The sequence below is a fragment of the Hyposmocoma kahamanoa genome, unplaced genomic scaffold (assembly GCF_003589595.1).
Source record: "Hyposmocoma kahamanoa isolate Upper Pololo Valley unplaced genomic scaffold, ASM358959v1 65, whole genome shotgun sequence".
Lineage (NCBI taxonomy): Eukaryota > Metazoa > Arthropoda > Insecta > Lepidoptera > Cosmopterigidae > Hyposmocoma > Hyposmocoma kahamanoa.
The window spans coordinates 11,135,523-11,158,040 of record NW_020653853.1 but is presented as its reverse complement, the minus strand read 5'-3'; the positions used below and the strand labels follow the sequence as shown (position 1 = coordinate 11,158,040).

Sequence of the window (22,518 nt, the reverse complement as noted above, 5' to 3'; positions counted from 1 at the left end):
ATAAAAATCAGAAGAAATTTAAAATTTTTATGTATTGTAAAAAATACACTAAAGTTTAAACACGTTTTATACAAATTTATGAAAATTTCGAATAAAATTTTAAAAATCAATTCAAATCCATCTCCTGTAACATAACAATAAGTACAATTGCGTCAGCATAGCACCAAATGAGCGAATTATATTTAATTTATTTCAAGTAGTTTGTATTATTTTTATGACATCCGTGTGAGAAACGCACTTTTGAAATATGACCACATGTGGCTTTATTGTATAAAAGACAATTAATTATTGTTCTCGCATCCATAATACCTGTTAATATATACATTGATAAGTGTTTTTACTTATAAGTGATTTCACGACAAACCTAAGTTAATATTTAAAGAGCTAATTCATTATAACTTACTACTAAGTACCTCATAATAATATTATTAATAATATTGCATATCTACGTATATTATATCCACCATGATGGTCATATGTAGGTCTTCGTAGACCTTTGTGAATCCTCTTCCTGCATGTTTCGTAAAGATGTGATGATGTTTTCCTGCATTTTTAAGGCAAGAAATAGATACTCCGCTTTTTTATGTTACCAAGTGACGAGAATAACAAGTTATGTGGTTGGTGGAAATGCCATATCAAAGAAAAGTTCGTAATGTGAGAGAAAAGGTCTTTCTTGAATTGGTGCTACAAAGAGTAGTAGTAGAGCTCCTTGTGCAAGAGTTCGTCCAGGGAAGTACTGCCACCTTATCTATTTCAGCCGCCAAGCAGTAATGTCAGCATTACTGTGTTCCGCTTTTGAAGAGTAAGGGTCCTGGTGAAATTACTGGCACATGGGACTTGTCAATTTATATCTCAGAGTAACAGTGGCAGTGCCCCTCAGATTTTTGCGATTTAAAGCTTTTTAGAGTGGCACTGCAACTGTTATGGACAGGCGTGTAGCTTACCACCAGCCGCACGACTTGTTCGTCCCGTCACTTGATATTATAAAAAAAAGAAATAAACCGCGTGTTAGCTGGTGGGCCACCGAGACCGTCAAAGGGATTTTACATTTCAGGACAAATGCTCGAAGCGTTGTAGCCCAGTCTGTGCATTATATTACGGGAACCGATTTGCGAGCTAACTATTAATGCCCATCCTTGTGAAAGAGTTCGTCCAGGGAAGTGCCGTCACTTTATCTATTTCTGCCGCCAAGCAGTAATGTGGCTTTGCTGTGTTTCGGTTTTGAAGGGTAAGGGTGCGGGTGAAATTACAGGCACATGGGACTTCTTCGCATACGCGTTTTCACATAGTTCGTTTTTACTGATTTTTGTTGAAGAAAACTTACAAACTTCTTGCTCAAATATACTATTAAAATAATATAGTATCTGAAAATTTATTTAACTAAAAATTTAGCTAATTAAAATCCTAACTACAAACATTATTGCGTTTACCACGTTATACACCACATTTTTATCTTCGCCCTGAAAAATTATTTAGAAATCACATAAGAGGTATTCACTCTAAGACGACGAAATATAGGTTGGATAAAGAATTTATTTTCTCAGACAGCTACACAAGTTCTTATTACAACACTTTGATATTACTTTCGTGCCATTGTACGTGACACGTATATTCAATTAAAGCAAAGGTAGAAAGTAGATTTAGCGCATTGTTCAAATTACTTGGAACTAGTAAATACAAAATTACAGTAATTGTTTGCTTTTCATTGCATGCAGTTCTGATGTCCATTTTTATTTGAACCGAGTAGGCAAACAAATGTAGAGCGTTTTTTGCTTACTCGGATCAACATAGAACCGTATTTACATTTTATGTAAATGTAGACCAATTGGAATTTAGTTTTCTTAGAAAATGTATTATTAAAATTACATAAAACGTTACGTTATCACCGAAAAGGAAGATGTCATTCTTACCCAACCGACCAAAATACATCGAACATTTGATTTATTTTCGCCATTGCAGAGAAGTCACTCCAATAACGCAAACAATAACACATTGTTCGTAGTAACGTCTACAAAAATAAGTGTAATAAATAAATTATAAGCATACAAAAATGTTTAAAGTATGCTTATAATTTATTTATTAAATATATATATATATATATATATATATATACATATATATATAATTTTATTAAAGACAAGAAGTTAGAGTTTGATATTCGTGTACTTATTCCTATTTAGGTAAAAACGTAATGGTATTTTTTTTTGTGATAGTAAGTAATGGGACGAACTGTCCATAATAGTTGCAGTACCACTCGAAGATTTAAATCGCAAAGATCTAAGATGCACTGCCTCTGCGTTCATCACCCTGAGACATAAATTAAAAAGTCCCATGTGCCTGCAATTTCACCAGCATCTTTGCCCTTCAAAACTGTTTGGCGGCAGAAATAGGTAAGGTGGCAGTATTTCCCTAGACGAACTCTTTCACAACGAGCTCTATTGCTACTCAATATCATAGCAGAGTGTATTAAAGTGTTATGAAAGATATAATTGCTCGTTAATAGAACGGTGTTTCGATGATTTCTGAGCCCGCGTTTCTTTCAATAATTATGTTAATCTCTGTCTCTCTTTATCTTTCTGCCTCTCTCTCTCTCTATGTCTCGCACTCTCTTTCTCCCTCGTATTGCTTTTGTTTTTCCTGTTGTATGTTTTTGAAAGGAGGTGTCTTAACACGTGCTTTCTATTCCATTTGAAATTACATGATGAAATAATATACGATAATTCTAAAATAATACAATTTAATCTAACTGAAATATCAAAATATAGTAATCAAAGTAAGTACAGTTTCTGAACCCTTTAAAATACAAGTTTGGTTATAAATCAAATAAGTTAAGCAATTAGTCGAAAGCTCTGGTAAAAATGGTCAAAGTAATGAGAAATGTTTTCATGTGATTGCAGAGGAATGTTATGGTTTAATAAGTAACAAGAATCTTAAGACTTTGACATATGGTATATTTTTGTAAGAATAAAGTTTGGTATTTTGCGAAAGAAATTCAATTCTTGCAACCCTTATCCTACTTTCAATCTGTCGGCGCAATATATCAATTCTTCCTTTTATCTCTATAATCCACCGCACGTGCCTCTACTAATAGTTTATAATGACAGTTATTGTTAACTATTGCGTAAAATATTTCACAATTTGGTATGCCAAATTGTACAGCGTCTCTAGCGGTCAAAAGAAGAAGTAATGTTTGTTGCTAGCGAAAACTGTCATTGTAAACTCATACTACGTAAAAACCTAAAACGGAAAAGTTCATGTTCATTTCAGTGACATACGCAAATATTTTATAAGAATGGCATAATACGGTTTGTCGTTTATTCATTTGCTCCTCATCTGACATAACAATGACATGATACTGATGCCCGCGTATCTTTGGTTATACAGACGGCAGTACAATAGTGGAAAGACGTGTCAGATGCTTTTGCCAACAGCTATCAAATTCGGAGTAAATGAGAGACGATGTTTGTAGAATTGAGCTTGTGCCTACCACCAATATACAGGCGTGCCATTTCTCTGCAAAACGGACTACCTTCGACCGACTTTACGAGATGTGTCCGTACCGATAAGTGACCACCTTGAGCTACTTCGTTTGGACTTATCATCCAACCTCGACTTTGATCGCTATATCGAGAGCTTGGCAAAAACAGCTGCTTCCAAACGATGTAAAGCTTTGGAACTATTTTTAGGATCTAAATTTGCTTATATCTGTTTCTTTTTTCAACCAAACCATGGCTTCGTGTTCTTTACACTTCCCACGATCTCGGCTGATTCGGATCCATTATAATTTACATTAAGATAACGATATTTAAAAATCAAAGTCAGACGACCTAAAGCCTATTTTGACAAAGACAACTACAACCCACTAAAAAGTGCACATTTTTTGCATTCTCTTTCACGTTCTGTGTTCCCGTTGTATAAAACTAAACTATTTGGGGTCGTAAACAAGCCAATGAAATGTACATATATAAGCAATTAAAAGTACTGTGATATTCAGACAGACTGATAAAGTTACAGTACAGTACAGACTGATATGACGAAACTTTATATGTTCGATATTATTATTATGTACATGTAAGTGTACCATACACACGTATCTTCTGCATAAGGATGAATAATCTACCTTTTTCATAAAACAACACATGCTTATCCCTTCATATTTGCATATAAAAATATAAACCACTTGAACATATTAGAAGTGAAACCCTCCTCGCCAAAGCTTTTACAATTTTCAAAAATAGCCCTTTCTACAGCAATAGCAATATATAACACGACATCAAGCAATATAATTCTTCAGAAAGACGAAAAAGTGTCTTATAGCAAATTAAAGAACCTCCTCGTAGAAACATGTTACTACGCAATAGAAGATTTCATGAAAAACAAAGAAATCTGATGTCTCTATTTAGTTAAGTAATTATAATTATTAGTAAATAGATTCATTACTAATTTTATTGATACTGCATTATTTATTAAGACGTTTTATTACTTTAATATTAACACTTTTATTTAATATATTGTTTTATTTTTGTTTATTCATTTACTTGTTTCTGTTACTAAGTACCGTCCTTACATATATAATGAAAATTTTATTATGAACTTGATAAATGAATACTGAATACGTATTCACTTCAGTCTATTTGTTACATTAACACAGGCGGTTTAGAAGCCCCAATGAAAAAAACGAATACTTTTTATTACCCTTGATACTTTAATGTCATTGTTGTAAAGTAAACGTGATTGGGGAAGACGCGAAGATTTTTTTAACATCTAATGTAAATACGTAGTGGAATTTCTCACGAAAAGCAATTATATTAAAAGTTTCTCCCAAAATTAGGCTGTAATAATCGAAAGTTTTTTCTGGATGGAAAAAAGAAAAGCCGAATAATCGTGTCAAATTGCTTTTTGTTCCACAGGAAGTTACCATCGTTAGGTGAAGATGGGCTTTTGTTTTTAAGAAATATTATTGTTAATATTTTGGTAGAAAGCCACGACGTAGATTCAACTGCCTAGGGACAAGCAAATACAACGTACGCACGTAAGCTTGATAAATAACACCCGTCACTCACACATGGAGCCCCATTCCATTGTTGAAATTTTGTTAATAGAATTCACGTGCATCACTAGAATTTGCAGCGCGTAGTTACAAAGCGCATCAACTATCTGACGCAATGATTTTCAAACATAATCTCAGTACAGAGTACTAAAAAAGCAGACCTCAAAAGTAAGTAAAATTACATCTATTTGCCAAGTTTTATTGGAATCGGTTACCGGATCGTGCGCAAACCCGGATTCATCCCCTAGTTCGCCACTATACGGAGCTTGAAACGGGGGATAATAAAAATCGGTTCTCGCTACAAGTATATTGAGAAAGAAAAACGCTTGGAATTGAAGAATAGCAAAATCAACCATTCAAATAATTGCTCCTTATAACAAAATTTAGGCGCTATTTATAAAATGAATCTTCATGCGTCAACTGCCACCCTTAGAGGTGGATGATTTTCTTCAAAATTAAATAGAACCACTATGGAGGTACCCTCTTTCCAACAAAAAAAGAATCATCAAAATCGGTTCACAAATATCGGAGTTATCGCGTAACATACATTCAAAAAAAAACATGCACTCGAATAGAGAACCTCCTCCTTTTTTTGAAGTCGTTTAAAAATAATGGACTTTTTTATCTAATGGTAAATTTTATGTAGTATATTTCTATGTAACCTATATAAGATACTATAATAATGTAGTGTTTGTAGTAGTGTAGTAGTTTCAAGAGAGCTCCTTGAGAAAGAGTTCGTCCAGGGTAGTACTGCCACGTTATATATTTCTACCGCCAAACAGGAATGTCCGCATTACTGTGTTGCGGGTTTGAAGAGTAAGGATGCTGGTGAAATTACAGGCCCATGGGAGTTATCAACTTATGTCTCAGGTTGGCGGGCGCAGTGACAGTGCCCCTCAGATCTTTGCAATTTGAAGCTCTGAGTGGCACTGTAACTGTTATAGGTAGGCATGTAGCTTACCATCAGGTGCACGACTTGTTCGTCCCGTCACTTGAAGTTATATAAAAAAAAGTATTGCCAGATACAGATTTATCAATAGATCTACTGTTGTAGGCCGACGTCAACTGTTACACTGATAATTAACGAAAATCTACTATTTTTGGAAATTTGTTAGTTTATAATCATGTAGGGCAGAAATCTTTTATGGCAGAGCCTGGCAACACTGTACGCCACACCAATTGCCTGGTCTCAAACTAGGGAACTTCCTGATCTATGAATATCAGAGCAATGGATTTCACTCTGGAGAACTACCCAGAATACCCAGACCAGAACCAATATAGAATATTTCATTTCCCAAATATAATAATAGTCCTTCCGGGAAATGAACTCGAGATCTAAGGCCCCCATATACATCAAAATGTACATAATAATGTGATTCAGAATCAGATAAAACTATTTTTACGATCGCATAAACGCCCAGTGTACATTATAATGAAAATATCATATTCAAATTTAGTGCTACATATTCTATATGAGTAGTAGGGTATCTAGAAAAATACTTTTATCATACAAAACTGAAGGCATCTTTGCTTGGGCCTGAAGCATGTTTAGTATATTTAACTTATTTAGCACATTTTATACATTGGGCGTTTAGTGCTTTGCCCATTGCAATTGTTTTGTCTTATGGGAAAAATAACCTTAACTAGCTTCTGTTTTTCGGCCTAAAGATCACTTCAATTCAATTCTTTGTTGCATTTGCTATAATGTTAAGTGCTTGTAATGATATCGAAATGCTGTTCCATGACACGCTTAATTGGCTGCAACTTAACAGGAACATTTTTGACGACTAATTTTGTTCTTAAAGTTCAGTTAAGTTTGTAACAATTATATGCAACTCAGTTATCCCATCATCATTATCACTTCAGCCGAAGGACGTCTACCTCATCGACCAGTCTTGCGTTTCTCGGCTTCCCACAGCCTTTCCCAGCTTGTCAGTCCATCCTGTAGATGATCAGCTTCATTTTCCAGTCAGTAGTCGCCTTTCAAGAACTTTTCGGCCCCCGCCCACTGCCAATTAAGTTTAACAACTCTTTGGGTTACGCGACTACTGGTGTTCTTTTGCGAATCTCCTCATGTTTAATTCAATATAAGATAAACTTCGAGCACAGTCCTTTCCATTACTCTTTGTATAGTCCCATATCCTTACAGAGAGTAGTAGGAGGTTATAAGACGAAGTGGCTTAAGGCAGTAAGTTTGACCAAAGCGACCAGATCTTTTAGATTCAGACGATGCAGCGCGTCTGCAGCCATTCAGACGATGCAGTCGCTTATCGTCTATTACATTTACATACACGCGCGACTTAATCGCGATGCAAACGTGTTGCACGTTTTTAATGATTCAACATAAGCGACTACATCGATGCAACCGTCTATAAATCGCAAATTTGACGATGCAATCGCGCGTTTCACAAACGCTCGTTTTGTATCGCTAAAGTGTAACTTCTCTAACTCTCACAGATTTTAAGTACAGTGAGGTCTTAAATAATAATGCAATTTCTTTGTGTGTATTGCTTTATTAGTGCACGAGGCAAAGTATTCTACATATATAAAGTAAGTAATTAGTCATCGAATCATTTGCCAAGAATAAAAATGCCAGAGGCTCTACATGACTTCTCACAACTTGTTAAAGATTTAGTTAAATTATGTACATTGAGTATGTTTGTTGGAATGGTCATGGTGTCATTCAAATAAAATAAATGGCATAACGTAAAGCAGTTGTATTTAATTTCCTTGTAACTGACGGACTAAATTTAACTGCCGCTGTAAACGTAACATTTTTATTTCGTTTTATTTGGATAGGATAATGTGTCGCTTCCATTTCATGGACTCCCGGATTCACCGGTTTCATTCTTTTTATTACGAAATGTACAATTTCCCCTTTAACAGCTGGCTTTTTAAAATTTCATTAAATGTGCATTCGTATTGTTCGTAAATGTAAAAATAAAATGTTGTGTGACTTGTACGCGTAATGATTATACAGACGGGGCTAAATTTAATGTCTCCGATGATAAAAAGCTTACGGTAGGAGAAAAAATAATTATAAAAAAAAATATATAATAACAACGTGCCACACAACAACAACAATATATATATGGAATATACTATAATTATGGAATTCACTCTGGGGCACTATACAGGTCACCCAGACCAGAACCAGTATGGAAAAGTTTATTTCCCAATTCGATCCTACCGGGAAATTAACCCTCATCCAGCGTCCAGTGTGCAAGGCATTGGGCTAAATAAGACCCCGTGATAGAGGTGGAGCGGACGAACTTGACCTTAAGTCTCGTCTCTCAGTTGAGAGGTGACAATCTGGTCGATTTCAACGGCACCAAAACGCAGGCCTGTCTATTATCTGCTAAAAGGAGTCCTATTTTGATCTGACTCCCACTTTTCGAAGTATATCTGTCTCTCTTACCGACAGCGTAATATTGAGTGCAACTTTTTCGCTAATATTGAATGTAAGGCACAAATTGCAGCCAAAAAACTGGATATCCTTAATAAGGTTAAGCGATATTTCACGCCTGGATAGCTCTTAACTTTATACAAAGCACAAGTCCGAACTTGCACGGAGTATTGCAGTCACCTGTGAGATGACTCAGCGAAGTATAAACTTGAGGCTTTTGATTCGATTGAACGCAGACCCAGGGAACTTATTGGCGACGATAAGCTCGAATCTAAACTTCATAATTTAGCCCACCGGCGCAAAGATGATCGTCTCTCGGTTTTATACAGAATATATTTAGGTGAGTGTGGCCATGAGCTCCTTCATTTCATCCCGCCCGCCCTCTATTACTATCGGACATCCAGACGTACTACGAGATATCATTCTTACTTGCTCGATATTCCCTTCAGGTACACTAAGCGCTTTTCATTATTTTTTATTATGCGCACAGTCCAAAAATGGATTTCGCTGCCTGCGACTGTGTTTCCGAACTCATACAACCCGAATATCTTTAAGTTGCGACTTAATAGGCATCTTCAGGGTGAGCTCGTTCCATCGTAGATCCTATCTTTGCTCCAGAGCTAGGTAGTGGTCAAGAGCAAATCCATTTAATAGAAAAAAGTATCACAAAATACCGTTCAAGATACGAGAACATCTTTTAAGTTTTCAGAAATTAGGGACATAACTGGCTAAGGCGTTATAGTAACATTTATTTATTTCATTCTTTTGGATTAATACTTGTCCATTATTAACGTTTATTAGGAAGTGCGTAGGTTAGTATAAGTTACTCGCATCTGAGAAAAGCACATAAACACATTTGAATGCACACACACACACACACACCATAACAACAAATTGATTGTGATATCACAGAGTAATTATTTCGAAGCTGCCGCTGTTTGAGTTCAGTTTCATTTATTTGTGATTACAATTGGCGTTTCTATTCTGCGGGGTCCTGGCAGAATACCAGCGTCGCGGATAATCGCGTCATTTATGTTAAGCCATCCCTTTTTCACTGCCATGACTTACAGAAAGAGACATTTATTATACATATTAACTCTGTTCTGTTTAAATTGTATGTACCATGTATCTATTGTAAATTTTTGTGGTGGAAGTGAATAAAGTATTTATCTATGCAGGATTATTTGTAAAATATACTACTGTATATATATATATATATATATATATATATATATATATTATATACTACTAAATCATAAACAACAACTTTTGTGTACTTTTGTTTTGTTTGAAATTATTAAACCTAATGAATTATGAAAAATCATGGGATTTTTCATAAATTCATTTCATTTCAATAGATCGTTGTAAATGGTAACAACTCTGTGCAGGACGGGGATGGGAGTAGTCGCGGAGGACGCTTGCACGTTTGAACTTACCATACCAAATACAAATCTAAAAAGTGTCGGATTTATTATTTTTGGCAAATTTATTATGTTTTATAAAAAGTCATGGAACAAAAGTTGTTCTTTATGATGTTAGTAACATAACCCTGCGAGGTTGTTAGAATTTTAAAAGTAACCCTGTATATCCATGTAAATCGTCCAATTCGATCTAATCACACAGATTATTTTTCATTTAATTGATTTTTCACATTAAATGCTAACAGTAAACTCAATATTACGTGAAATAGGATTTCAATATAGAACACAACCTCAAAATGAACAAATATTGTCCTAACCCATTTCAAACTGAGCTAATAATGCAAAACTTGTGGTTTTAGAATTATTATTAATGCAGAAATGTCGTGTTTCAGCACCAACTTATTATTATAGGTTTGTTCCTAACCTTAATCTTCTGACCTAAATAGGTTTACGTAATTATATGAACTTTGAATCACGTTATTACTGTTTGAATTACCTTTTCTGAGAAAGGAAATTGCATTGTAGAATCATGGTTTCGTTTTGTTCTAACCAGATTATTACCTTTGATGTTCTTTGCAATATTACACGGTACCTTTGAGATATCCTTTTTTTTATAAAGTCTAACTTGTTAATAATAACGGATATAAATCAATTCCCAATAATGTTGTTGCTTATTAATGCAACAAGAATGTTAAAGATGTATGTGTATTTTTCAAATGTTCTTAAAATTATTTCATTATTGTTTAAATAGGTACTACCTTTAAACTAAAAAGTTAACAAAGCTTAATTGGAGCAATGTTTAATACAGTTTTTATTTCTATCTTTACAGATCAATATTCCAAAGTGGAAGGTTACCCTGTTATGGTTTGGTTCCATGGCGGCGATTTTGTCCGGGGAAGCCCTAATCTTTTGAATCCATTTCAATTAGTTCTGAAACAAAAGGTAAGATATTCAAACGTTAATGAAATATGATAAATCAGCTCTTTGAATAAATCCTCATTATAAATTTGTGTGATGAACACAATTTTAATAAGAATGCTTGGTTTAGTTCAAATTTGTTATGTAATTTGGAATATTAAATGCAAAGTCGTTTAAACTTGACTTACAGCTTTGTTAACATAAAACTTTTGTTATATTCTAATATTTAACTTTTCTTACAGGTGATATTTGTCTCTGTTGCTTACCGTCTAAATATTTTTGGATTTTTCTCGTCACTCGACAGTGAGGCTCCAGGGAATTTTGGATTATTGGATCAAGTAGCAGCTCTGAGTTGGGTTCAGAAAAATATCGACGTTTTTGGCGGTGATCCAGACAATGTATGCATATTCGGCCACGACGCAGGAGCCGTCAGCGTGGGCTTACATCTAGTATCCAGTTACTCGGCTGGGTTATTTCAAAAAGCCATTGCAATGAGTGGCAACGTATTGTCGCCAGCTACTGTCAACACAGCCAGGAAAGAAGCTATCACAGTTGATAAAGTTGCGAACGCTTTTGGTTGCTTCCGAAGACCTACCTTCCAGTTACTTGATTGTCTCAGAAGAGTTCAATATCAGGCACTTTTGGACTTAGGAGAACCTCTAGCGGAATGGAAACCTATAGTGGATAATGGCCTAAGTAATGTATCTGCTGCATTTATATCAGATCTTCCAAGTAGATTATTCAAAACTGACGCTTACACTCCTGTCCCAATTCTAACAGGATATACAAATATGGAAGACGCTCTTCTTCTCGAGAAAGATGATAAGGGATCAGGTATTGATCAAAAAGAATTTGATCGTAGCCGTGAAGAAATTATACTTTCTGACATAACAGTAGACAACAGTTCTTGTTTCACTAACCAACATCACATTCAAGAAGCTGTAGCATTTTTCTATAAACCTATTCCGCCAACAGATAATCAGACGATTCTAAGAAAACTTCTTCTTGATTTTTACACAGACAAAGTTCACGGATCCACAACATATCAGTTAGCTAAGCATCTAAGTGGACACGCTCCAGTATACTTGTATAGATTCGACTTGAAACCTTTTTCAGACTTAGCTAATGAGGGAGTCCCCGACTGGGTGGGGGTACCACACAACTTTGATCTGATATTCACGTTTGGTTTGCCACATCTAGCAAAACCCGAAGATTTGAGCAAGTGGGATTACAGGGACAAGAGTATTTCGGAAATTGTTATGAAAATGTGGACTAATTTCGCTTGGTACTCTAATCCTACCAATTCAGGCGTTATAATTGAATGGGACCCTTTTGAAACAGAAAAGCCAGGCTACTTCATAATCGACAGGCAAAATTTCACTATGAGCACCCCCGAAACCATAAACTACAAAGCTTTCGAATTCTGGACGGATTTCTACCCTAAGGTAGTTGAAATCGGCACAAAATGTTGCAAGGAGCCCATTGACGATTCAGGCACAAATTCACTTGTAACAGGTACAGTCATAAATAGTTTATTTGTTTTACATGTAATTTTAGTTTTAGTGTCTTAAATTCCACAATGTGCAGTAAAACCTTTAACGTTATTTTTGTAAAGTCTATTTCTAAAGTTACCATTATTTAAGAGAAATTATTATTGCTTAAAGTGGAGATAAAGAATTATATTTACTTATGTAAATTTATTAACGCAAATAAAAGGTAAAATACAAATAATTTGTTTGTTTCGGCTCTGTTCAGGTAATTTTTTTTTTAGACGAACGCTTGGTCACAATCTCGTTTAATGTTAAACGACGATGTGGCAGATGATGTTACAAGTTTGTTGAGTAAATGCCTATTAAATTGTGAATAGACCCAAATTGCAGCTTTCGGGATGTGCCTACAGTTGCCGACAGTAAATGTCAATCCTTTACCTTACGCATCAGGAAAGAGGAAACAAAACATTTGGAGTCCGAAACGGATGGAGTCCTTGTCATCATCATCATCATTTCAGCCGAAATACGTCCACTGTTAGATATAGATTCCCTCAAAGATTGCCACAACGACCGGAAAACTTCACCAAGTCATCTCACCTTGGGTGTCTACCGACGCTGCGTGTTCCAGTACACGGTCGCCATTTGAGAACTATTTGGCCCCATCAGCTTTCTGTTCTGCGAGAAATGTGCCTCGCCCACTACCGCTCAAATTTTCAATTTTGTGGTGCTTTTTCGGATATCTACATTTCTGATTCGATTTCGCAGTGAAACTCCGAGCATAGGCCTCTAATAAGGATGGAGTGATCCGGACTAATTTACATCTATAGGGGTTAAATAGCCTCAAATTCGGTTTTTATCGGGTGCCTTACGGGCCTTACTTTCAAGGGCAGCTAGTCACGAAGTGTAGCTTCTGTCACAATATATGTACAACTTAATAAAACACTTGATAATATCACTATTTCCTGGACCTTGGCGTGACTGTATTTCGATCCGATTAAACTCTAAACTTAATATATTGTTATAAGGCGACGTTTTAAAATATAATTGCAATACAATATCGCGTGCTTACAGAAGAACGAAAGTTCTACAAAGTATATTTTGACCTCAATACGTTTCAAGTAAAGCAAAGACTTTTTAAAATTTTTAAGGTGTTAAAACATCTGTGTTCAAAACAGATACTTAAGATGCCATGGGGGTATTTTGAGTAGGCAGATTTCCATTCACAGATATGTTTAGCGTATTTATACCTTTCAAGCTATAAACCTTCACGTGCCTAGCTACCATTATTCATGCAAGTTAACTGTTCGGACGTCAACCATATAGGACAATGAATGTGGTTCTGGCAAATTGCACTGCGCCACTTGACGTGTACCATTTTACTGTGATCGTAAATATAAAGTTAATAGCTATTTATTGGAATATTGTAGCGGAAATAAAATGTAAGTAGAGTAACCATTACAATCATTAGCTTATTGTACATGCGGGGTATATGGTTTTTAAGAGCATAATAAACATCTAATTACTAATTTATTCATATCGAGTTGTTACATTTTCATGATTACTATAGGTACATTGAAAATTAATAGTATATTTATCGAGAGACTAAAACGAGCCAATACATTTTATACCCAAAGTGGTTAGCCACCCGAGCTTTAGCGAGGGTGTCTATTACTCCGAGGGTTTATATTGGCTTTTAGTCTTGAGGTGAAAACTTTACTTTTCACTTCGATTGTGAGAAAAAAAATATTTATTTCAGTTGTTTACGCTTTACAACAAAATCGCAATCCTGAAGTTTTTGTAGTATTTTTTTTTTCAACCAAACACCGATATAACAAACGCAACAAACGTCAGGTTAACCGGTCTTTGGCAATCTATGATAATAACATATGAGCGTCTTTCGAACAATTTAAGTGCTACATCACGTCACTAAAATTATCCAAATTGTTGTAGTATTTCAGTTCTCTTCTAGAAAAATCTAACAGATACGTACACTGGTTTCAAAATATACATAATCATATATACATGCACTCCCTTTACTTACCGTCTTCGATAACAATTTCCTGTATAAATTATTTACAGCTTCTCAAGTCGAGTCTCAAGTGACTTTCTAAATTTTGTTATTATTTTTTTTACGTGTAATTAGGTTTACAATAAATGACATTTAAATTCATAAGCCATTCTACAGCGCACTTCTCGTAATTAAGATCACCTTTATGACACGCAAAATAGGCTCTCATCGTCGAGTTGCCCAGCTAGTTACCCCACAACATCCTGTGCGTTTACGTTCACGTTTTATTTTGGTTTACACTTTATCAGTAAGACACCATAAAATAATTTAAATATTTTTCACGCACACGAGACGCCTTATGATTTTTGATGAGAGCTGATTGTATCGTAACCATATTTTTTTTTTTCTTAATCACGAGTTGTTTGAGACCCGTTGCAATCAAATGCACAGTAATTCTGGAGACTCAAGTATTTTAAAAGAATCTAGTGGTAGTTTTTAAAATTACAATACGTCCTACAATACCTAAAAATACTTAAAATTACGAGTACTCATATACCAATTTTTGAATGCTGACGAAAACAACTGCAAATCTTCCTTGTGAAGGAAAATATCTTATTTCTGATAATTTATTCTGGAAAACGAACAAGTCGTTATTACAACATTACGTCATTGCTCACAATAAATGTTACAAACATACATCACGCATACCTATCACCATTGCAGAGTAGGCACAGATTATGGACTTCCCTCCCTAAGTTCTTTGATATCCTCTTTCGCCTCTCTAATTGCACCAATTCTTTTATAGATGCCCGTGTGATATTGATATTCTTGATAATAGGGTTTAAAGTGATCATTGTCATTGATTGATAAGTATCACGATAATTTTCTTAATAAATATAAGTACCTTGATAATATAAAAAAAGATGTCTTGATATTTATCAAAATGCTACCGTCAAAGATGTCATGCCATGTATTTGTATCAGACACGTATCCAAACGAGTCAAATCAGTCGTTATTTTACAAGATTAATAAATCGACCTTTTTACAAAAACAACGTATTTACAATTCATAATCTAAACAACTAAAAATCATCAATGCAAACTGGAAACAGATTGTTTGCATTAGTATTTTTGTCAGGCGTTTTCGTGTTCGAAAAGCTGTTATGGGGCGGCACGAGTTTGACAGCTACAACAGCGCAAGCGCAAGTTACGATATCGGTGGCTCAAAAGTTTATACTGTGGGCGCTAGACGACGAGGTCCCGGATACAACTCCCATAATTTAGGAAAATAGCTTTTCTAAATTGATTCTCGTTTTCCTGCTGTGTATAGCGCCGCGTAGTATATTTCGTTGGTATGGTACTAATAATACAGGGAATACCCTACTTTGAGACCAGGTCACTTGTATAGCTTTCTGATACATTAATACGCCACAATCTGAATTTCAAGTCATTTGGATCCCGTCAGGGTAAAGCAAATTGTACTTGTATCTTGTTTGTATTATAACACCTATTACCAATATTATCGTCCGCCATAGAAATGTATAGTTGAATTAGGTAATATAAATATACTTATATATTGGCTATATCGAGATCATATATTGTTAGAGATCACTCTCCTGCATGAATTTTGAGACTGAATAATAATGCTCTCTTTACAAAACATTTAATCTCTCTAGTTTGGAAGTGAATGAATTGTTTTTTTTAATATTTTTTTCATATTATTAAGTTTTTTGTTGTAAATGAAAACATAGTATGAAAATATACCACTTCTCATGCTCTAAAAGTACATTGATACAGCCTTACGTAGCGGGAGCAAAAGCATCATTTTAATCCTTAGGCAGTAAAAAGTATCTAGTTTTTTTAAATTACTTCGAGTGATCTAAAAAATCTCAAACAGCCAGTACTTGCTCTAGTTTGTACCAAAAGGCAAACGCCTGACAAAAATACTAATGCAAACGATCTGTTTCCACTTTGATAATTTTTAGTTGTTTAAGGATATTAAATGTGTTAATTAGAATTAGAATAAAACGTATACAAAGAAGCAGTAATCATGAACTTTTTCTTCTGATTATAATTTATTTATTAAGCATTAGCTATATGGCCATCAGCTTAAACATATAATTAATTATATTAAGAAACTCAAGTATATCGCAATAATATTTAAAGTAAAAATTAATTTGTATAAAAACTGTAAGTGCAAAAGCCCGCCATGTTTTTTTCTTTGGGCAACAAACTGGTGGCAAGACTTTAGGCCAAGTCCTATTTTAATTAAAGTTCTTGATTTAAGATTTGTTTTAAATAATTTGTATAGTGTGTTTCACAAATTTATTTAAAGCACTGTACCATTATTATTTCCCTAATGGCGGCCACTAGACTTGGGCCTGTGTCAGTTTCCATGACTGTTGCAATTAATATTGATTAAAAGCGCCAACGTTTAGGTAGCAGCAAGGTATTTATGCCTGAGGTAAAAAAAACAATCATCGACAAACAAATAACTAAAGTATTATATTATTAGGGCATATAATATCACACCAAATATTAATAAAGGGGGATTACACATGAAGAAAGAGGGGTTTAAGGTTATGGACGAGAAAGGAAGGAGGTCATACAAGGAGGAAGTTAATTTAGGACATTCAATGAAAATATGATCAAGCGTACCCTCATCCATACCACATTCACACAAAGAGTTGTCTCTGACATGGATTTTGTTGAAGTACAAAGGGTAGCAAGAGTGACCCAGTCTCAGCCTACAGATCCTTGAAGTATTTGCCATATCAGCTTCGCGAAACTTAAAAAACCAAGGTATCACTGGGATGTAATTTTGAACTTCAGCATAGAATACGTGCCTTTATCTTGCCTATTTTTATCCCAGTGATATACCAGTCCATATCTAGACTATCTTTAGCTTACAAAGTCAGGTCGTGAGTATAACACCTGTACAGTGAGAGACGCGGGAGTCGCATCCTTGGCACTGTACCGTTGACCACAGATGACATTTAGAAATGACACGATAATAATGTTGCTATTTTATGAAAAGTTCCCGTTTAATGTTTGTAACTTCTGTTTTTTTTTATATTATGCAAGATTTTTGTAATACATAAATGTGTTTCACGGTATTTATTAAATTTCTTTGCTTACAAAGTATCAAAATGAAATGAAATCTGTGTAATGCTGAAAAAACGAACTATAGTATGTAATATGGGTCATGTCTTTTAAATGTGGTCATGAAGTTCTAAAAAAACATTAATATGGTTAACTTACACTATATTTTGCGAATAGTAAATAAAATAATTCAGACATTCTAAAGTGCCTCGTATATCGTTCGGCGTTTTTTCTATAAACCGGTGTTTTTAATTAACTCGTGCATTTTTTATTTATGTTTTCTTGTAATGTTTCCTGAACCAGTAGCGTCTGTACCGTTCGACGAAGCGGTCTTAATCAGCAGGACTAAGCGAATAAGGTAAGGAAAAAAATATTTGATTCTCAACTTGGAACTCTTTCAAATAATTGTTATAATTTTTTGTGCAGATACAATATCAAGTGCTAGACGTTTTATTTTTTGCTCAGCTTTTTGCTGTCCTTCATTTATTCAGTTTATATTAAGATCAACAAGTTAACAGTTTAGTTCAAGTAAAATTACAATTGGTATTAACGATATCCGTATAAACATATAACCTCATAGTAAAGTACACAAACTGTCACTTTTAAATATTTGAGATTTAAACCTTTAATTAAGAATACATAGTTTAATTTTTAAGTTGTTCACATAGTTCAGAATAGGGTGGTTTGCATTAATATGAGCACGACACGTTGGCTTGTTTGAACAAATATGCGATTTTTAAATACGAAAAATTACAGTGATTTCCAATACTTTTAATCATTGTTCAGCATTATGCACAATGTCAGATTTGTAGTACCACTAAATTAAGGTGTGCCATATTATTATTAAGATATATACATTTATTTACATTATCATCAAAGATTGCGTCGGCATTTGTTTTTTGGAACACAGCCAAAGTAGCTGTCGTTATTCATTTTGATGTCGAATTTTGGCTAGTTATTTTCAATTTTTCTGAGGTTCACTGCCACTGCGTCCGTGACCCTGAAACAACTTGACAGGTCCCATGTGCCTGTAATTTCACCAGCACCCTTACCCTGCCAAACCGGAACGCAGTAATGCTCACATTACTGTTTGGCGGCAGAAATATCCATGGCGATACACTGCTACTAATAATGTGAATACCAGTAACAAAGTAATAATAGTTACATAGTTTTAAAAGTTCCTTGAATAGTTTTAACGATCACAAAATTATTGACCTAAGTCGCATGACATCTTTACATAATGTTCGCTGGTAACTTTCCCTTGTGTATGGACTGGAGAAAAATATAAAATCCCATGAGTTCTGTGGCCAGGATCGAACCAGCAATAAGGTGAACGTTTCTCTAGCTGTTTTGAAGTAGGTTCATAGGTTAAAACAACGCATGGTCATAAAATTCCGCCATTTTGTTATATTTATCCTCAATTTTTGCGGTTTGTGTATAAAAAAGTAAGCAAAACGAATTAACTAAATTAATTGTTTTTCCCGCTGGCTTTTAAAGAATGACGCAATATATTCACAAAAGAACAACACTTAGCGAGCCATAGACATTGCACTAGTATACAAATTAATACAATGTGTATCTTACGAACTTGTAATAAACCAACTGTATTATTTTCCCTAATGCAGGACCATGAGTGTGTGCGTTATTATTACTGCGTTCCGGTTTTGAAGCGTAAGGGTGCTGGTGAAATTACAGGCACATATGGCTAGTCAACTTATGTCTCAGAGTGATAAGCGTAGCGGCTGTGCCCTTACCATCTGTCGTCGCTTACCACCAGACCCACAACTTGTTCGTCCCGTCACTTACTATCTTAAAAGAAAAGTAAATCCTTGAACTTCTCGGGATCAAAGCGATTTCTCAGACATCAATGCATAACAACCATCCATTGAGTCTAAAGGAGTGAACATTTCAGAATTGTTGTTAGGCCATGGTATTGCTCCGTTTATAAAAAAACTTAGAACCAACAACACCGACTTATTATACTAATAGTGAGAACTTATTGAATCCAGAATGAAGCGAATCTTGTGTTTCTATAGCTTTGACGATTTACAAGTATCAAACAGTTCGTGGTCGAAATCTAAATTATAGAAATTAACTTATTTCGAAAAGTTTACAATGTCGTCGGCTATATGATCTAAACTGCTACCTCCATTTTTGACTGAATTGTCATTTTGATACCGAACGAAAGAGAAAAAAAACCGGTTAATCATCAAACATGTTCCGTGACCTAAACTTCAGTACAATCGGTCTACTTTTTCCATCGGTCTACTTTCCCCGTCCACTTGTCCAAATGGTCAACAACAAACTCATGTTATAAATATACATTTACTCATTAGTAAATGTATATTTAAAAATAAAATACTGAATGAAGAAAAAGTATTTTCTTCATTCAGTATTTTATTTTTAAATCAGTTTTTTTTTTTGTAATTACTCCCAAACAGCTTGAAATGGAGTTAGCAATTTAGTTTATTTACCTGGCGATGTATTTTTTACTAACATTTAATTCTTGTAAGATTTTCTTCAAAATAGGTATATCAAGATATTTTGCTTTTTTAAGTACCAGTGACATTGTAGTTTATTGGCTTATAGCCAAGTCAAACTAGGCCAAGCTAAAACTATAATTTTATTATAGTTGACTTATTTGTTACGATCTTTATTTACCTTATTTTTCCAGGAAATGGCGTTGCAATTCGTCATACTTCTATTAGTTTCGAGTTTGGTGGCAGCTCAAAGGCCTTTCTTCGCGGGATTCAGACCAATAGGATACCCTACCACTGCACCTACTACTACGTCAAGTGATCTAGCAAATCGGTCTGTTTAAATTTTTGTGCACTTATTTATATAGACGATTATCTGTAGTTATAGGTTTCTTACCACGGTATAAGTTTTTTGGCAAGCGGCAGTAGACAGCAGAAAGACAATCTAACGAACGTATAAAAAAGCTATAATACCGCAGTAAAAAATCTATTGTAATCATTATGATAATAATGACGATAATTTGATAAATAATGATAAGTTCAAATGATAATTCATTTGATATATGGAATTCTTGGGTTTTTGCGATTGTTACACATTGGAAATGAAAGTATTTTTTTCGGCTTTAAATCGCATACGTTTGTTTTTTCGGAACGTTGGTTTGAAAAATATACACGACTTAGATAAAAAAAATACTTTCATTTACAATTATTTCACAATTGATACTCGTTTCTGAATAATCAGTCTTAAAATGTATGTCCAAACAATCCCATGAGATTCCAATCGTAAGAAGGATTTTGTCGTACATGGTATATTGGAGACGGTTGGTTTTAATCGGGACAGGGTAAGCGCCTAGTTACACGACGCGACAGTTATCGCGCGGTCGCGCGGCCGGCCGTCCAGTTACCATGCTTCCATGTACATTAATATATATGTACTTTCACACAGACAGTTAGATTTACATGGTCGCTGCGCGGCGGCAATGCTGTCACCGCGCGGAGGGGCACTGCCTCTGCACCCATCAACTGAGACATAAGTTGACAAGTCCCATGTGCCTGTAATTTCACCAACTGTACCTGCCTAACTAGTAAAGCAATAAGAGTGACTTAATTTTGTAGAATCCAGGGAATGGGGACCTGGCAATCTGTAATCCAAACTTTTTATGTCTATCTCAGGCACGAGTTTCTCACTAATAAAGTTCATATTACGAGTATACGTTAAGCACATAATAAATAAGGTTAATAAATGTATGTTGAGAGAAAACATATAAATAATATTATATTATACTTAATATTTTGAATGATGGGCGAGTTTTACCGTTAGCAGACAACAAACAAACAGTTAGCAGAATTCGAAATGCATAAGTAACAAGTAGTTACGAGTAGTACAAGTAGTACGAGGAGGAAACGAGGAGCGAGGAAAACTTGTATTTAGGAATTTACCAATGAATTCATAAAAGGAAACACGTTTAAAGAGACGCCAGAAGTTCAGATTAAAACTCATCTCTTAAATTGCATCTATACTTAATCGCTGATTCGAATAAAGTATAACCAGATAAGTTATAACCTGATAAATAGTTATAATGAACCAATCTTTAAGAGATTGACAGTATTTTAAAATTGTAAAAATATTCTTATTCTACATTTTCAGATTTGATGGAAACAATGAGACCACGACAACTCAGAGACTGCCAATTGAAGCTCTTGGTGACAAAGATCTGGTTGATCGCCTGAGTAAACTACCAAAGGACCAACAGCCCTTTTGGCTACTGAACTGGCAAGCCCTGGAGGATATGAGGAAGAATCCACAAACATACCCTCATAGACCCAGTCATTTTAGTCAACCCTTGGATCCTGCCTTCAGTGAAAGTCTTACTCCGTCTAATGGTAATCCATCTGGTTTTTCCAGTAGTAGTCAATTTAGCAGTGGTACATCCGGATCTAATTTTGGAACCGCTAACTCTGGAGCAACAAACGTTGAATTTGTACCTTTCAACGCGAACCCAGAAAATGTAATTCCAAACCCAAGTACTACTACTACCAATGTGTTTGAAAACAGATTTGGTGACGATGATACGAGTCTTGAAACGCCTCGTATTACCCCAAGACCAGTGCTAAAACCCACGTACCCTATATATGCACACGTCGATGATGTTCTTGCTAACAAATATGTTCCCAGCCAAACCAGTCAATCTGGAAGTTTAAAAGCTACTTGGAATAAACCTGCAAGCGATAATCGTGTAAAAGAAAATCGACAATTAGCACTACACGATTAACAAGATTAACGGACACTGATTACTTTTATGCCCCATCCAATGTTGTATACGAGTTTCAATAATAATTATATGGCAAAACCTTTTTTGATTTAAAATCAGAAAGGTTTTTACAATTTCATTGAACGTTTCTCTAAGAAGACTGTATTTTATATAAACAAAACCCTTTTAGTATAAGGAGCGAACTCGAAACTTATTTTTGATTTCCATGTATTAAAAAAAAGTGAAAAACATTTACTATTGTTATAATATCTGCTTAATACCTTTAAGATTCCAAAATAATTAGTATAAGATATACAATACAACGTTACGAGTACTACATACACCTATAAGCTCTATAAAGTTCTTACCTTGAATGTTAAATATGCCAAAATTTT

The 22,518-nt window shown here is 34.7% G+C and overlaps 2 protein-coding genes across 2 annotated transcripts in view; both read left to right on the top strand.

The window, feature by feature from the left end:
• Nucleotides 1-12,426, top strand: part of LOC113231238 (carboxylesterase 1C) — a 39,571-nt gene extending 27,145 nt beyond the window's left edge. Inside the window, exons 2-3 of the mRNA XM_026465465.1 lie at nucleotides 10,707-10,819; nucleotides 11,038-12,426. Of these exons, the coding sequence (XP_026321250.1) occupies nucleotides 10,707-10,819; nucleotides 11,038-12,366 (1,442 nt within the window). The 3' untranslated portion in view covers nucleotides 12,367-12,426. The remainder of the gene's footprint in view (nucleotides 1-10,706; nucleotides 10,820-11,037) is intronic.
• A 5,207-nt stretch (nucleotides 12,427-17,633) lies between these two features.
• Nucleotides 17,634-22,167, top strand: LOC113231239. The gene is made up of 3 exons (XM_026465466.1): nucleotides 17,634-17,752; nucleotides 20,069-20,205; nucleotides 21,520-22,167. Exons 2-3 carry the CDS (start codon nucleotides 20,072-20,074, stop codon nucleotides 22,142-22,144), a joined length of 759 nt encoding a protein of 252 aa, XP_026321251.1. The 5' UTR covers nucleotides 17,634-17,752; nucleotides 20,069-20,071; the 3' UTR covers nucleotides 22,145-22,167.
• The last annotated feature ends 351 nt before the right edge of the window (nucleotides 22,168-22,518 follow it).

What these genes read in the sequence shown, in the direction of transcription:
- LOC113231239 (XM_026465466.1), top strand. Translation starts at nt 20,072, where the DNA reads ATGGCGTTGCAATTCGTCATACTTCTATTAGTTTCGAGTTTGGTGGCA. An exon ending in TCAAGTGATCTAGCAAATCG is followed by an intron (nt 20,206 to 21,519) that starts GTCTGTTTAAAT and finishes CTACATTTTCAG; the next exon opens with ATTTGATGGAAACAATGAGA.